Consider the following 17587-nt stretch of genomic DNA (forward strand, 5'->3'; position numbering starts at 1 on the left):
CAAAGCAAAACCTGTTAAAAATAATCAGTTAGTTTTTTTAACATAAATTACTCATAAAATTACCAATAACTACTTCATATCTATTACATAGTAAAAAATAGTATGAATAATTTTGAGCCAGAATAATACCGTAGAAAATCTTCTTATAAACGTCCCAGCTTAAATTAATATATTCAGTATTGCTGAAATAATTAGCAGTTGTTGAAGTCGCAGCATGCCAAAGACAAATCTCGAAAACTTGCAATTATATTCGTGGCTATGAAGCTCTCATTCATATTAACGAATAAAATGTTACCATTCTTTCCTTTTGCATGTGGATGCTTTCGGCCACAAATTTGATACCAATATTTGTTGTGTGTAAAGGAACGTGAAATTAATGGCGTATTTTGTTTTGGGATATATTGTTGAATAAACGTGATTGTGACTTGAGAAATCCTCAAATAAAGTCATAATCGATTCTGAAGGTAGAAATACTTGTTTATTATTCAACAAACAAAAAGAAATACATATTAATTCGATCGAGACTCTTCAGACTTATTGTAATATCCTATTTTTCATAAATAAATTTAAAAGGTTTTTTTAGCAAAAAAATATTTTAAAAAATGGTGAGATTTTATAATTAAAAAAAAGAAAAATAAATGTATTAAAATAATGGTTTGAAAAAAAAAATTTGATTTATTCATTTAATAGGAAATAAAATAGAGTATTTGTTTTTAAAATTAAAAAAAATAGAGACATCTTAGGTTTTGAGACTAATTATACTTTCTACGCCTCCTCTCCCTCTCAATTTGGTTTTTCTTTTTACTTCTCCCAAAACTCTCTCTTTTTCTCCCATATCACCAACTCCCATACCACCAACCCTGTCTCAGAAAAACGACGATTTCGAATTCATTCACCGTTGGATCATCGTGAAATTTAAGCACATGTTTGCAACTCATTTACAAGCATTCTCATAATTGGGAATTGTGAAAAAATGTCAGAGCTAAGAGAAATCTCATTTGCATTGTAGCTTTTTCTTTTTCCGTAGAAACCCAAAATTGTCTCAGTAAAATTACGATTCCAGATACGTTAACCGTTGGATTTTTGTGAAATTTTGATACAAGGTTCAAGATTCATTTTAGCACATATTCAACGTTTGGATTTTTAAAATAACGTATGTGAAGAGAGAAATACTCATCGCACGTAGACAGTAGAATGGAGACTTCAATCCCTTTTCATTCTCTCTAACGTTTGGGAACCTTATCAGAGTAGTTAGAGGAAAAACTCGAGGAATCTCAGGAAATCATTAGAGATGTCGCTATCGCTGTCACAATACACACATGAGTCCGCTTAGAGGTAAGGGATGAGTTTATCACAATTGAGATTAGAATGAACATGTGTAGAGATCCTTAGAGGATTAAATTGGGGTTTATTTTGGGATGTTTATTGAATTATAATTTTTTATTTATGATTATAAATATAATATTGATGTTCTGATGCGAATTGGTTGATAAAATTGAGTTCTCTTGATGTTTTCGTTTTTTTATACCTATAATTTTGATTAATTAATTATTATATAATTGTGCCAAATTATTTGAGAGGTTTACTCCCCATATTGTGATAAACATTTTGTATAAATTGTTATATTGAGATTATGAAATTGTGCTTCAAATTGTGAGTATGTGATAAATTGAACCTGTGATGAATGGAGGAATACATGTGTATTGAGATGTGTGTATTGAGCTATAAGCTATGAACTGTGCAATCATACAAATGTAAGACTCTTTAAGGGCGACGAGTTTTTACGTGATGAGTATTGTGATGGGATCCACTGTGGGGATCCGACGAGTTTAATCACAAACACGACGAGATAAAATTATTTTGAGAACAATTGAGGAGTTATGTGTATTGCATAGTTCATAGATAAAGTGTACATGATTCATGAGTTGTGATAACATGTTAAATTGAGATTATACCATTGTAATTGAGACCGAGTGTATGTGATAAATTGTGTATGTATTGACTTGTAATGTATATGTGCATTGAGATGCTGTGTGCATTGAGTTGTGAGTTATGAATTATACAATCACACGACTATAAGACCCTTTAAGGGCGACGAGTTAATGTTAAAACCCTTTAAGGGTGACGAGTTAATGTTAAGACCCTTTAAGGGCGACGAGTTAATGCGCAACGAGTATTGTGATGGGAACTACTGTGGGGACTCGACGAGTTTAATCACAAGCGCGATGAGATAAAACTATTTTGAGAACAATTGAGGAGTCGTGTGTTTTGTACAGTTCATAGATAGAGTTTGTGTGCTAAAATGTTTTCTAGGTTGGACCTGAATCGGGAGGGAGAAGCCCTGGCTGACTCTTCGGAGTGTAGGCCTTAGGAGTAAATACACCCAGTTTGAGTGCTCCTTTAAGCCTATGTTGATCCCATATGATTGGAGCATTCTTACAAAACAATGTGACCCTGACTAGTCTCCCTATGATTTTACCTAGTGAGAATGACCTTACTTGCTAGTGTGTGGTTTGCCTTGTCATTTACTTTTAGGCGCCCAGCGAGGTTTTTCACTGACATGGTACCACATTGCATATAGAATTAAGTCTTAGTGAATCTATTGCATAACGCTTGTGTATTGATCGATATTGATTGATTTAGTCATATTGTGTTTTGATCATTGAGTACGTGAATGTTGTGAAAATGAATGAGACGTGTGATGTTATGATGTGATGTTGTGCGACAAAGTGGTGAAATAACGTGAGCTATGCTGAAGTAAGTTGTATTTTGTTTATATGATATTTATACCTACATGTTGTCTTGTTTCTTTCTATTAGTTAGGAATGTGATAACTCACTCTCCGTGTGTTATTTGTATTTGGATCCTGTGATGATCTCGAACCTTGTGTTCGTGTGAGTAGATTGTTAGGTGGATAACTATAAAAAGCCTCATGCTAGAGGACACGGGAACACAATGCTCTGATAGGATGTGACATTGGGATATAGGTTTCTATATTAATTGTATGAAGTCTAGGACAACCCTGTTTTGAGCCAAAATGATTTATTATTTATTTGGACAATTTTTATTATGATGTTAGAAAAATGAATGTGAGTCTTTTATCCTTTTGAAAGACTTGTATTTAAATGTGTTTTAAGAACTTTTAATTAATTGTGATTTCTTATTCATTTATCATTAGTACATATATATGAGGGGTAGAGAGTGTCACACTTATAAATATAAAATTCTAAATAAAAATGAAGAAAAATACATTATAGCAAGCCAAAGACAATTCATTGTATGTGACTTTTAAAATAGTCGGGATAAGACTTATTTTAAAAATGTGATATTTTATAATTGGTTGATAGTGTAAAAAAATATAATATTTGAAATTTAAGATAAAAAAAAGTTTAAATATGTTTTTCATTTTCATAAAATTAGAAATGTACATTTTTTGTTTCTATAAAATTTTTAATATGTTTTTCATCCTCATAAAATTAAAATGTTATTTTTTTTTTGTCTAAGGGAAGATTTGGATATTTGAAGTTATGTGTATAATTTTTTTATATTAATTATATGTATAACGGATGTAAAAAAAAGTTACATTTATATAGTTATATACATAATTGATGTAAAACAAATTATTAATATGAGTTTGGATATAATTGAAAATTGCTCTTGGAAAAAAATTGACATATTTCAATTTCACGAGAATAAAAAATATATTAAAAATTTTACATGGATAAAAAATATTTTTTTTAAAATTTTATGAGGACAAAAAATGTATTTTAGCCATAAAAATAAAAGAAAAAATTAATATTAGAAATTTTATTATGTAATTCAATAATTTTTTAATATTTAATTAACTTTACTTTAAGGGATATTATATTTTTTAAGATGTAAGAAAAAGTCAACTATAAATGGCATATTTATTAATATTTTATTTTTTTATTACATAATTATTAAAATAATATAATAAAATTTAATAGTTAATTAAATTTATTATATAATTTATATTTTATGGAGATTAAATATTTAAAACTTATTAATAGGATCAATAAATGATATATGTAGAGAGAAACACTGATACACAAAACTCTGAAGTATAGGGAATACAACACTAGCACAACTGAAATTAGTGCAGCTAAAAGACAACCTAACAAGGCTGACTTTATTTTTCCTTATTCCATTGCCTTTCCTCGTTCTTAAAGTTTAAGGCATTCTCTTGAGGCGGCAATTCCAAAATAATTACGGTAATTCACGATTAATCCTCCCAATATAGTACCAGACTCCATGATCTAATTGATTTTTTTTACTGCAATAATTGATTGATTATTTATCCATAATAAACCTGGCACAAAATATTAATTGATTGATCCTAATAATTTCCACTATCCGTATTCACTAAAATAAGATAAATTTATTTGGGACAATTGTTTTACGGAATCATTTTTCACTAATTTTTTAGAATCATATTCCCAAGAATATTATATCTGAGGAAGTTATTCCAGAACATATATAATATTATGTTTGGTTCATTTTTAATATTCTTATGAATATTTCTAAAGTTTTAAAATAATAAAAGTAAAAGTTGTGTACACATTAAAATGTAATTTTCTTGAGAATAAAAGATATTTAAAAATATTTTTCGATAACCTTCTAACAAACATGAAAATAAATATTCTCAGGAAGGCAAATGATTCACTGAAATAAACTCTCCCTAAATATTACATCTTATATCCCATAATATTTTTTATAGAAAAAATGTTAATAGTTAATATGCTATGTTAGTAGAAGATTCAAATCCCATAATCTCATTATCAGCACCCAACCCTTATGCCCCTTCCCCAAACCATCATATGATTCCCTCACGTTTCATCCCATAATAATTGTCTATAAGAAAAAAATTAAAATAATTATTATTTAATTTTTTGTATATAATATTAATTATTATAAATAATCTATTTGTGATTGTTTATATTTTTTTATTATCCTATATGATCTTCCTTTATTACTTTTTTTTATTTATATTCTTTGTAATATTAATGATGGATATCAAAATTTATAAATAAATTAATGATGATAAAGTTAATTTAATAAAATTGTCAATTTTTTATTTATTTATTAATTTTTCTTAATATATGTAAAAAAAAAACTAAGACGACAAATATTATGGGATGAAAAAAGGACTGCATTCCCTCCTCTATACTCCCTCAAGATTGAAATAGATGCAAAAAAAAAAAAAAAAAAAAACCTAACTCACTCATTAACAAAATTAGTTAACATGATTTAATGAAGTCTCAATAATAAAAAAAAAGAAGTTATTTCCCAAAGTACTCTTTACATTTAATTACATAGAACAAAAAAAATAATGTTGGAAATAAAACTATATTTAAAAGAATGAAATATTTTAGAGATGATATCATTAAATGAAAAATAGTTGATTAAAATTTGCTTATATTTTAGTCCGTTAACTACATATAGATTTTTTTTTCTTATATTTAAGTTTGGATGTAGTATAAGAAATATAAAACCAAATCATCAAAACTAAGAAAATTGATTAAATTAGTTATTTTTAATTAATATAAACATAAATTCAAATTGTATTCTGAAAATGCCTTTAAGATTAATTTTTTTAAGTAGTTAATAGCTATAATGATATTACTAATAATTCAAAAAGTACTTTTTCAACCAATGAAAATGAGTTATATTGTTGACATATCATTAAATGCATCCACTTTTATGGGAAATAAGTAATATCTCTTTAGGCTATGTTTGATAATGCCTTTGAGGAACTTATAAGTTCCTTTGACCAATATAGGTTTGTTTGACAAGCTAGCTATTTCAAGAAGCTTATTTTGAAGCTACCTTATAAGTTATTAGTTTTTTTTCTTTATTTTATTTTTATTATTTTATTTACTTTTTTATTCAATTTAAAAACCCTCTTATCTTTTTTGTTTGTTATCTAACAAAATCGTTGCATCTAATTTTATTTTCTTACATGCACACAATATACATAATAATCAACTCATCAATTGTCATCACAATATTATTCCTTAAGGTTAGAATTTTTTTAAATCATATCAACTTTACAATTATTTGTTGAATTATTCTATATTTTTTTAATAATTATATGACCTAATTTGTTTCCTTACATGATTTTTATTTTATCAATTCAATTTGTAAAAGAAAAAATCCCTCTTTTATTAACTAAATTAAATCCTACTATACACACAATTGAATATATCATTTTATCTCATTTGACATTTATCAACTAACTTATTTAATTAGTCTTATCAAATACTTTCACTTAAATTAGCTTGCTTATAAGCTTTTAGCTTTTTGACTCATAACTTATACCTTATAGCTTTCAACTAGTGTGCTAATTTGGTTCAGATAAACTTCATTCAAGTTGTTTGTCTCCTACTTTCTATTGCTGCAAATGGCTTGTTTTAGCAGTTCAAAAGTCGGAGACAATATTTAACTAATAAATCGATACTTAAACTCACTAATAAACTTAACAATAAATTTTGGATATAAATAAAATTAATTATTAATACATTTAAAAATATCATATATTTATTATAATTAAGTCCAAAAAAATACTATTTCGTTCATCCCATATATTATAATTTTTGTCTTAGTTTTACACAAATAATTTTTTTAATAAATTGATGAAAGATAATACAAATTTTATAATTAATTTTATCATCATTAATTTATTTTTAGTTTTTGGTTTCAATCATTAATATTATAACAGACATAATTAAAAAATAATAATAAATATTACATTAAAAAATTAAAATAATAATTATTTTGAAACTTTTTATTACACGATGATTATTGTAGTGCGGCAGGAGTAGCACTCGTTTCTTATTTAAAGAACAAGAGGTAGTAAGTGAGTTTAATTTTAGTATACTATATCTCTTTACTGTGTTATAACAATTTTCATATTTATCTCATAACAAACAACTTTTTTTTCTTTCATAATATTAAAATTCTTTCACTTTCTATTCTCTCTCTACTTTCACAACCAAACAAACTTTTGGTTTTTGTAAGAAACAAAGTAACTAATTTAATTAAATTCATGTCCAATATATATAGCAAAATTATGAAACAATCAATTCGTAAGCTTGTGATCATAAATTATGAACACGATAAATATAATTTTAATATGGTTTATATGTATTGGTTTCTTAATTGAGAATATATGACATATATATATATTTTTATTTTGATTCCTTGAAAATACAAGGTACATCTCTTTACATTATGACAACCTTCTAACAAATACATGTGAATAGATTTAGGGCAACCACCAAATGCTAAAGACAATGTACTTTTTTAGTTGTCAACGTGTTCATAAAATTAAGACAAACGTTACTACACGATACCCCTTTGACAAAAGATCAAAAAGTTTAGGGACACGGGACAATGGACAATTATTACATTTTTTTTTCTTTCTAGAGAAATAGTTACAGACGAGTTTGAATTTATGATTTTATGCAAATTAATTAGATTTTTTTTTTCATTAGCTCTCTATAGTATATATGTTCTAAATGAAAATTATTGTATTACATGCAAAGTAAAATAAAAGCATTGTATATAACAAGAATTAATCACCTCAAATCAGCTAAATATATATTGAAAATACACGAGAGGTATGTGATTAACCAAGCTTAACTAAAATAGTTTATTTTTTCATTTAAAGTTGTCCATCCTTTCCTTACATCACCTTGTAAAACCTTGTTGAGATATATAACAACTCATAATACATAGATATACATTCCATTTATATCGTACAAACCATATATTAGATGACAAAGAAAGATTTTCAAGCTAATTAAGCAACATATGAATAATACTATACTCTCGAGCAATACGGCACAGGTTGCAATTCTTGAGGGTTTGTATTTGCTAGATAAAAAATAGATCAAGCTTAAAGATTTGTAAGTAATTTTAATTAGTGTTTTTTTAATAAAACTAAGATTTATTTATTTTTATTTTTTATAGCTAGTATTATTCTAAATACTTTTCAAAAAAGAGATAATTAAAATTGATAATTTTATTTTATAAATATAATATATGAATTTCAGTTTATATTAATTACATTTTGTTCCTGGTTTCCTAATATTACAAAAAGCATCGATAATAAAACATTTATTTGCCGATGAAATTATATTCATAAAAATAAAATAGAACATAAAAAAAAAACTGGTATGAAACATAATGATTTTGATTCATTTAATTAAAAGAAAAAATATTTTTCTCCTTATTTTGATATAATAAAATAAGCATATAAAATATGTCAAATTTATTATTTCATGCAATAGAAACAATAATGAGTAAAAGGAAATTTTAATAACATTAAAAAATTTGTCCTAAACGTTTTTTTTTCTTTGAATTCATTTTCTTAATTGCGGAAAAGAGAGGAAAATGTAGCGTGGACTAAAAGATATAATAAATATTTATTTGAATAACATTAAAGATACCAGCATATACTAAGACGATATTATATTACTTTAATTGTCTACCAGATTCATTAATTAAATCACTTAAGATATAACACACTAAGTGTAAACAGTTAATATAATATAACTATTAATAAAATATAAGTCCACTGTTCAATAAGATATAGGCACAAGTCATTAGCTCAAATGATATTAAGTTAAATCTTAAATAATGTTTTTAGTTTAAGTTTTTTATATAAAAAAATGTAGTTGAAAAAAAAAATCTATCAAAATTAATATATATATTTCACATCAATATAATAGTAATAAAAAAAAATAAAAAGAAAAAAAATTTCAACAACAAAACCTTCTTACATGTAGTGATCGTAACCAAACAAGAAAAATATTTTGTTATACTTTCTATTTTCTTTGTTTTAGCTTTTTAACCCTTTCTTTTTTAACTCGACAAATTGTAAATATGTTTTTATACTTTGTATTTTCATAATTTAATAAAAATAGAAAATAAGTACTTAAAATATTTTCATATTATAACAAATTACAAATGAAAATAAATTAACAAGGGATTAAAATGAAGATAATTATATCTAGATGAATTCAAATATATGTAATTAAAACATAAAAGTATATTATGTTCTATTTTTATTTAAAAACAACACTCAAATCATATTAAAAATTAAAAACTACTTCCTAATGTCTTAAGATTATTGTTCAAAAATTAAAAATATCTTTTTATGAAATTATACTATTTAATGTTTTAATATATTTGATAATAATTTTTAATAAAAATATTTGTTAACTTTTTAAATCGATATCCTGTTAACATAGCTAAATTCTTAGATAAACAACAACAACTTATAAAAAAGTAAAAAAAAAAAACAAAAAAAATTGAAAATTAATCTTTTCCTTTTTTATCTCTTGAATGAAAAAAGAAATTAAAGACATGACTATTCATATTTTTGGCATTCTTTTCTTTGTATTTCCTAGACAACAACATAGTATCCAACATAATTATAAATTGATGGCTCAATAAAAACCTAAAAATTTGAAAACTAAATAATTCAAAAACAATTTTTTTATTGAATTTTGAATTTGATTTTGAAAACTGATTTGATTCATTTCAAATCATACTTATACATACATATTTATTTATAAATGTGTAAAAACTTTCATAAGCCCATCGAACTTACATATATAATTTTCTCTTGTTAACATAATTACATGTGTCCAAGATTCAAACTTAATTAAAAAAATTACTTATATTAAACTGAAACAACTTTACACATTACACCGATTGATTCACATATTTCCTTAATGATTATTCTCTTATTGTATATGCTACTTTATCTAATATTTTCTCTGAAAAAAACTTTGTAAGATTAAAAAAATTCAATCCAATTCAATTAATTTAATATTGAATTAATCAAAATAAATTTAAATTTTAAACCAAATTCACTAAATGATAAATTAAAATAACTATACCATATTATATTTTTTCTCTTTAAAACCAATGTCATTAATATGCAAATATCCTACACGCAAGCACCTACATCTTGCCATTTTCTCATATTTATCTTCGTAAGTAAAGTAGTACTTTCTTTGTTTTTAATTATAAAATTATTTTTAGAAATTTGTTTGTTGTTTTTAATAAGATTCTTTTTTTAATTTTTAGATTCACTAATTAATTTTTCTTACATATATTTACTTAATTATTTTTTTAAATATTAATAAAAAATAATTAAATGGATAAAAATATACAAAAATAATAATATAAATAATTAATAAATTTAATATGATTAATTAAACTAATTATTTTGTTAAAAGACGTAAATTAATTAAAATGATGCTATAAACTATGAATGACTTAAAGAATATTACTTAATTTAGAGAAATATAAAGTAACTTGAATGATTAGGGTATAAGAAAAGTGAGAAAATCTCACGACTTTAATTTTGTATGCTAACAAACTTTATAGATAAAAAGTTACTTAATTCACTTACCATTTTTTCTACAAAACTTAATTCACTTACAAATTTATTTTTTTACTAAACTTAATTCACTTACCATAAATATAGTACTGAGTTTTAGTTTTAGTTGGTTCAAGTAAGTCTCATTAAGTTTCCAGAAGTTGCTATTCGCTCACTTTCTCTCTCTCTCTAGCTACCTCCAACCTTATAATAGTCAAACACCCTTTCTTTCTTCTCCCCCAACCTTCTTCCTTCGACACAAAAATTTCCCAAACTCCAACAAAACCCAAATCCAAATACCCTTTTTAGTATTCAATCCAAAGGATTCACCTTTGTATTCTCCTCACAGTGGGGCATCATCTCTCAGAAGAAATTTTTTTACAAAGAAAGAGGAAAAAGAAAAGAAAAATGTTGCAGTTGTTCTTCACTGTGGCTTTCTCTGCGGTTCCTCTGACCCTTTACGTGCCACCAATCCGAAGCCTAAACCTGTTTGTGGAAACAATGGAATATGTTGTCAGAGAATCAAGAACCCACAGGAACAGAGTTTATCCTCGCCTACGCGTAGCTTGGTCTAGGATGTTGGATATCATGCTCTGCAACACAAGGTAGATTCATATGTCAAAGTTTCATGAATTGAAAAAAGAAAAGAAAAACCACATCTTATCTTATTGTAAATATGCTTTTCCTTCTTTATTTTTTTTTTGTTTTTCTTGGATCCTTTTTGTGGTTCTTGATTTTTTTAATTTTCGTTTCTTTTTTTAAAAAAGATTTCTTTGATTTAACATCAATTTCTAATAATCTACAATAAAGCCTCTACGGTGTTATGAGTTTGTTTTATAGCAGTTTTGCTCTTGCCACGGATTATTATGCAGTAGACTTAATTGTTGTAATTTTAAGACTTTTTTTTTTTATTTTTTTGACATTTTGTGTTGATTCCATTCGGTGGTTCCTGTTCAATGTTCGTTCCTTAATGAAACCTTAGAAGGAATAAATGGAATTTTCTGTGTTCATGGGAATGCTGTGTAATTTTAGGACTTTCTTCTGTGTCAATGAAATCTGTGTTTTTCTATAATTTGGTCCTTAGCTTCAAACAAGATTTGGACCACAAAGGTTTGTCTCCATATATTTCTTACCGGTGTAGAATGGCAAAGGATTTTTTTTTTTAAACAAAAAAAAGGACAACTCTGTTACATTTTTTTTATAGTACTGCCACTCGCTTACTGTGCTTTTTTTAAAATAAAATAAAAAAACAAAAAATGGGAAACGTCACCTTATTTTGAGGGAATGAGAGAGAAAAAAATACAAGGAATAATTGTAATTGGTATGATAATAACAGGAGAAATAAAATGACAAATGAAGTGAAAAAAAAAAGATGAAGGAGAAAATAAATATATATTAATGATAACCTTATTTTTTTTTATGTATGTAGGGAACTTGATATAAAATTGTCTTTAATTATAGAGTTTACAGCATTGCTTGTTAATGTAAAAGAGAAATAAATATGAATATTGTGAGATTAATTACTTTTTAAGATGTTACTAGTACTATATTACATTTGAAATGGAATTTTCTTTTTAATAGATGTCAAATGTTTGCGTGAGAGAGAGATTTACTAAATAGTAGTAGTATTCCTTTAATCCTTTACTTTCATCTTCATTGGTGAAGTCTGAAATTCCGTCAAGTTTATCTCCGAATCCCTTTCCCATTTTAGACATATCAAAACACAACCTAGAATGGTCCTTATCTTTCCATAGAGAATGTGGGTTTATTTTTTAGGGTTTATCTTATCTCTAGAAAAAGGAAGAAAAATATAAAATGTCTGCGGAGCTGCTTGAGACGACTTTGGATTCCCTGTTTGACGGTTCTCTATCTCTGCATCTTGGTATCTTTAATGACCATGATTATGCATATATGAAAAAAAGATTAATTTTTTAAAATTAATTATTTTGAATTCTTTTCAAAACCTAATTAAAATAATTTAACATAACATGCATTTGACATCTTTTGGCTTTTAAAGAATATTTAATACTAGTAAAAAAAAAGTTAAAAAGAATTAGAGTTTAATAGTCACAATTTTTTTAAGAAAAAGTATACCATCAAGCAGTTACAAATTATTTTTGGTATGATTTTTAATGTGGTTATTATAAAGTTAAAGACAAAATATAAAAATATTTTGTCAAAAAAACTAAACATATTAATATGTAATTTAGACAAAATATATAAAAAAACCTTTATAGTGTCATTACATTTTAATTAAATTCATTTTTTATCAGGAATTTGTAAATATATGTTCGGTTATTATTTTAGAATGAGTATCCTAATTTATATTTTTTATGATGTAATACAAGAAACTTAAAATTAAAATACCTTTTTCTAAAGAAATAAGGGGATATATAATAGCACTTATGAAGTAAGGATGAACTTATCTATCACCATATGTGGGAGAAGAAAAATAAGGTGTAATGTATGAATTTTTTACAAGTTAAAGTTGACTATGCGTGCACCTTAGCTTTACGAAAAATTAAATGAAAAAAAATTCAATAAAACTAGTTGATTTAAACTTATGTGAGAAACTCATTAATTTTTATAAATATTTATAGAAAAAATTATCCAAATTAAGATTTAAGCGTGCGTTAATATTTATAAATGTTAACATAGACCACATGTATTTTAAAGAAATAATTTACAAATTATACTTTTTTTTACCAATTTACAAATACATATATTTTACGAGTATCAAAATTGTAATTTATTAACCTATTCTTTCTATAAGAAAGTATGTTAGCAACATTTTTATTTCTCAAAAAATATGTAAACTTTTCAACTAAAAAAGATACTGTGCTCCTTTATTTTCTATTTACTAAATATTTCATTGTTTTCAAGAAATTCCTTATTCCCTTTCAAGACAAGGAGTTGGCACTATCTTTTTGTAAGATACAAATATTTTCCTTGGATCTTTTGAATTGCGGCTTAAGATGGATTTCGGTTTTACAAGTAATGTACAAAACGAAAAATTAGCCCACAGATTGGCGCTAACATGATTCTAGATTTCTAATAGTACTTGAAACTTGTATTACATGTTTTTTATTTTACTAAGTAATTTACATGTGCCATCATTGGGTGCACATACTAAAAAGACTGAACATGACAGCAAAGCCTGAATTTTTTGGCCTTTTTATTTTTCTCTCTAATAGAGTAGCTAAATTAAAGAAGGCAAAGTGAGAAGCAAATTCTCTGCATTCTTCAATCGGAATTAAACTTCATTATAAGCCTTTATAGAAAAAGAAAATGAGGAGATCAAAAGGATTGGACCTGTCTCAGAAATAAAAAAACAACTTATGCACTAAAATGACCGAATTTTTATCAAAATTCTTTCATTTAATTTATATATGCTACTAACAGTGATTGGATCCAACCAAAGAAGTTAATCACCCACAACATGGTGGATGAACTAAGATTCAAATTTTCGCAAGAGAAGTGTCCATATTCAGTATTTGGCCATATTTCACTAAGCCAGTGCCTTCAGATGAGGATACCTGTAAGAAAAAAAAAAAAAAAAAAACTTATCCCAGCTGAAGTACATCAATTAGTTTATGGGAAAAATTCAATTTCTTTTACTTTCTTATATTTTCCCCTGTAAATACTTAGAAAAGTTTATCGAAACATGATTAAAGTCTTTATTATCACAAAATCTCTTATCTCTTATTGCAGGTATTGAACCCATGATACAAGAAATATGAGAGAAATAGAAGATAATTAATTATCAACCTAAATAATATCGCCCTGTTTTATGAGAACATTATTTAATCTAGGATAAAAACATAGATAAAGAATAAATAAATTTTAATCACTTCCAACAAGTTTAATATATTCAACCTGAGTTTTATGGGTAAGGCTTCCAAAAGCAGCACATATGTAAAGATTAGTATGTAATAAATCTCTCAATGCAGAAGATAGTGAATGGAGGAAATTCTTATTTATAATGCTCATGATTGTGAATTGTGCAGAATGGATGGTGTTTCAGGCATAGGGTTCACCCAAAATATCCATAAAAGGAAGCTTAATTAATATGTTGATGTTGTCTTCCATTTTGCATAATCAACAGTGTCACTTCTCCTCTACCCAGATGTTATGATCTGCTTGAGTATAAATAGATCACTAATTAAAGAAGGGGATAAAAAAGGTCCTAGGCTCCTAGCATTTTATTTTCTAGGAAATGGCAAAGAAGAAAATGCTATTTTCAAGTACTAAAAGATGATACAAATACAATGTTATCTACCTTGCTGGCTTGATATCAGACTTAAGTCAGAGTAAGTTTGTGAAAAAATTATGATGAAGTAACTTGATATAAAAACCTTTTAGGACTATCTTCATCTTGCTTAACAAATAACCTTACAATGTAATTGTCGGGCCATTTTGGAGAAGTATGTCAACGAACTTCTTAACTTGATTCAAAATGCTTTTGATCTTTAATCCTACTTTGAATCTAAGTCGCACAACTATCTTGTGCTGATAGCATATTTTCAACTTTCAATCCTTGTAATCAAATATTGTCATTGTGATTTCGAACATAGTCTGTTTAATTAAACTTTTATATAAGTAGTTGTAGGAGAAGAAGATATAATAAAATGAAGGTTTAAATATTTTTTTCTTCCTTTTAAATTAGTATTTTTTTATTTTTGTTATTGTAATTTTTTTCGTTTTAATCATTACTTAATATGTTTGTTTTGTTTTTCTTTCTTAAAATACTTTAGATAACACTTTTTTTACTCTTCAAAACATTTTTTTTATTATTCAAAATATTATCTAATGTTTCTTAAAGGGCGAAAAACAAAACAAATACATTTTGTAAAAAATAAATTTACAAGGATGAAAATAAAAAATACTATAAATTACATGAACGAAAAATATATTTAAGCCTAAAATGAATTGAAATTTTATAAATATTTAAGCCTAAAATGAATTGAAATTTTATAAATTAAAATTAACATGTGCATCTCAGCTTTTGTAGAATCTCTCTTATCTAATTTCTAAAAAAAATAAATTATATGTAAGTTTTTCTAGTCGGCAAATTATATACATAAGTTAATTATAACTTAAGGGAGAAACACATTTTATTTCACTTTCATATTTATTTCTCCTATTAATTGTTTACCAAGAAGTTTATCGAAGCAGGGCTATATTTAACTATAATTTTGAAGAGTGCATGTTCTATTGGGCCAATTGGAGAATTGGGTTTCTCTAGCATTTCTTGGTCAGAATCTATGATTTCATCACTCATCAGCGAGTGTTACTATTTTAGGCAGGATTTGAAAGTCTTTGAAGGAGTAGCACATGGTGATTGTTCACAAGCATGATATCTCAGTCTGAAAATGTTCCTTGAAATGATATGGAGCTTATGGGCAGTAAATCATCAAAATTCCCATATATCGGTCCTTGACATGTGAAATGCATCGAGAATATTTGCATAATGCTATTCAACATGAAGTTCTTTCTCAAAAAGATAATGTTTGTGGGAATGAAGAATATATTGATCAGATTTAATGGATGAAACCAAGTTTCTATGTTCTGTCCAACTAATGCAGGTACTGTTCATGTGAATAACCACCATATGTTATCAACAGTCCTTATTCCTTAAATAGTATATTTGTCAATATTGTTAGCATTTGCAATCAAGCACAATAATTCTACACTGCCCCCAAAAATTGATACCAATTTCTCTCCATGTGATGTGAAATGTGTTCAGTCGTTTTCATTATTCTTTGTGTATCAAAGCTGATATATGGTACATACATTTAAAACGTTGTGTGTGAGTAATGCTTACATAAGAGTTATTTTTCTTGTGATTAATCCCGTAGCCCTCACTATGTATTGTTGATAAATATGTCTTATGTCTTCAATAAACTACTTCAAGGAATTATTGGATAATATAGGAGTATTATAGTTCTCACTGATTGTCATATGATACATAGTGAGTGTTATTAATTCTTCTTCAAAAATTGAAAAATTTAAGTACGTGTCAGAAAATTTTTAATCAAGACCATGGATATATTGTGATCCTAGATTATTTAATAATTTTTCACTTCTTAATAATTCGTCCAAGTCCGAGCATCTTGATTCTAATCATGTGTCAGGATGTTCTATCAAACTCTAGTATAATATTGGGCTTGGATGCTATGTAGAGCATAAATTGTAAGACATGTTAATCTTGTACATTCTTATTTGAATTTTGGAATGTCCTTTTCGGATTATAAATTTGTATTTTGAAATGAATTTTCTGAAATACAATAAGAGATGCCAGATTTAAATAAGGAAGTGCAGAAACAAATGTCAAAGTGTAAATAGCAGGCTTCGATGTAAAAAAAAAAAACTATGTCCATTGAAGAAAAGAACATTTTTTGACTTTTGTGTAACTGTGTCATGTCATATTCATTGCAAATGGTAAAGGGTAATGAATGTATCTCTTTGTTCTTATAGATCTAAGTTTAAAAAGATATTTGTTCCTTTTTGTAAAAACCAATATATAATGTCCCTTATTTCTTAAAAAAGAAATTTATGATGTTCCTTGCATTCATTATTTTTAAACTAAATTGTCCTTAATTAAATTAAGAGAAAAAAATGTATTGACAAACAATTAGAAGAAAAAGAAGAATATTAATGATAAAGATGATTTTGGAAAAAGTTATAAATTTAAAACAAATTTATTATATTTAATTAAATTAAATATTTTTTGTAATTTTTATGAATTAGATAATTGAGTTTTATAAATAGAAATGGAGGAAGCATATCAAAAACATTGAATAGAAACACTCCACATAAAATAGTTGCCAAAATCTTTAGCCTTCCCCATTATAAAACAAAAGAAATGTTAGTATTTTGTTAATAAAATCAAAGCACTTGTTTCAACTTGTAATGTGTGGACTAGATAGCAATCACTATACACAAAAGTTCAGTCCAGAGTGATAAATGCAGGCACACTGACCCTTATCTTCATTTTTGCATTTCATTGACAAAATTCAGCACATACAAATTAATGTAGCCAGTGAATACTTATCTCAAATTGCATTTAAAAGGGGGACGGGGGCATTAATTGTAAACTGAGCCTTTTGTGTGTTTTCTTTATTACTCCTATTTTTAATGTACTTATGGTAGTGAGAGAATGAAACCTGCGTT

The 17587-nt window shown here is 26.0% G+C and overlaps 1 protein-coding gene across 1 annotated transcript; it reads left to right on the forward strand.

Annotated features, from left to right (window-relative positions):
- Positions 1-10723: 10723 nt before the first annotated feature.
- Positions 10724-11430, forward strand: LOC114375169. Its single transcript, XM_028332928.1, has one exon. It carries the CDS (start codon positions 10823-10825, stop codon positions 11021-11023), a length of 201 nt encoding a protein of 66 aa, XP_028188729.1. The 5' UTR covers positions 10724-10822; the 3' UTR covers positions 11024-11430.
- Positions 11431-17587: the final 6157 nt, after the last annotated feature.

The sequence above is a fragment of the Glycine soja genome, chromosome 11, assembly GCF_004193775.1.
Source record: "Glycine soja cultivar W05 chromosome 11, ASM419377v2, whole genome shotgun sequence".
Classification (NCBI taxonomy): Eukaryota; Viridiplantae; Streptophyta; class Magnoliopsida; order Fabales; family Fabaceae; genus Glycine; species Glycine soja.

Excerpts from the sequence above, each read along its gene's own strand:
- LOC114375169 (XM_028332928.1), top strand. The coding sequence starts at position 10,823 with ATGTTGCAGTTGTTCTTCACTGTGGCTTTCTCTGCGGTTCCTCTGACC.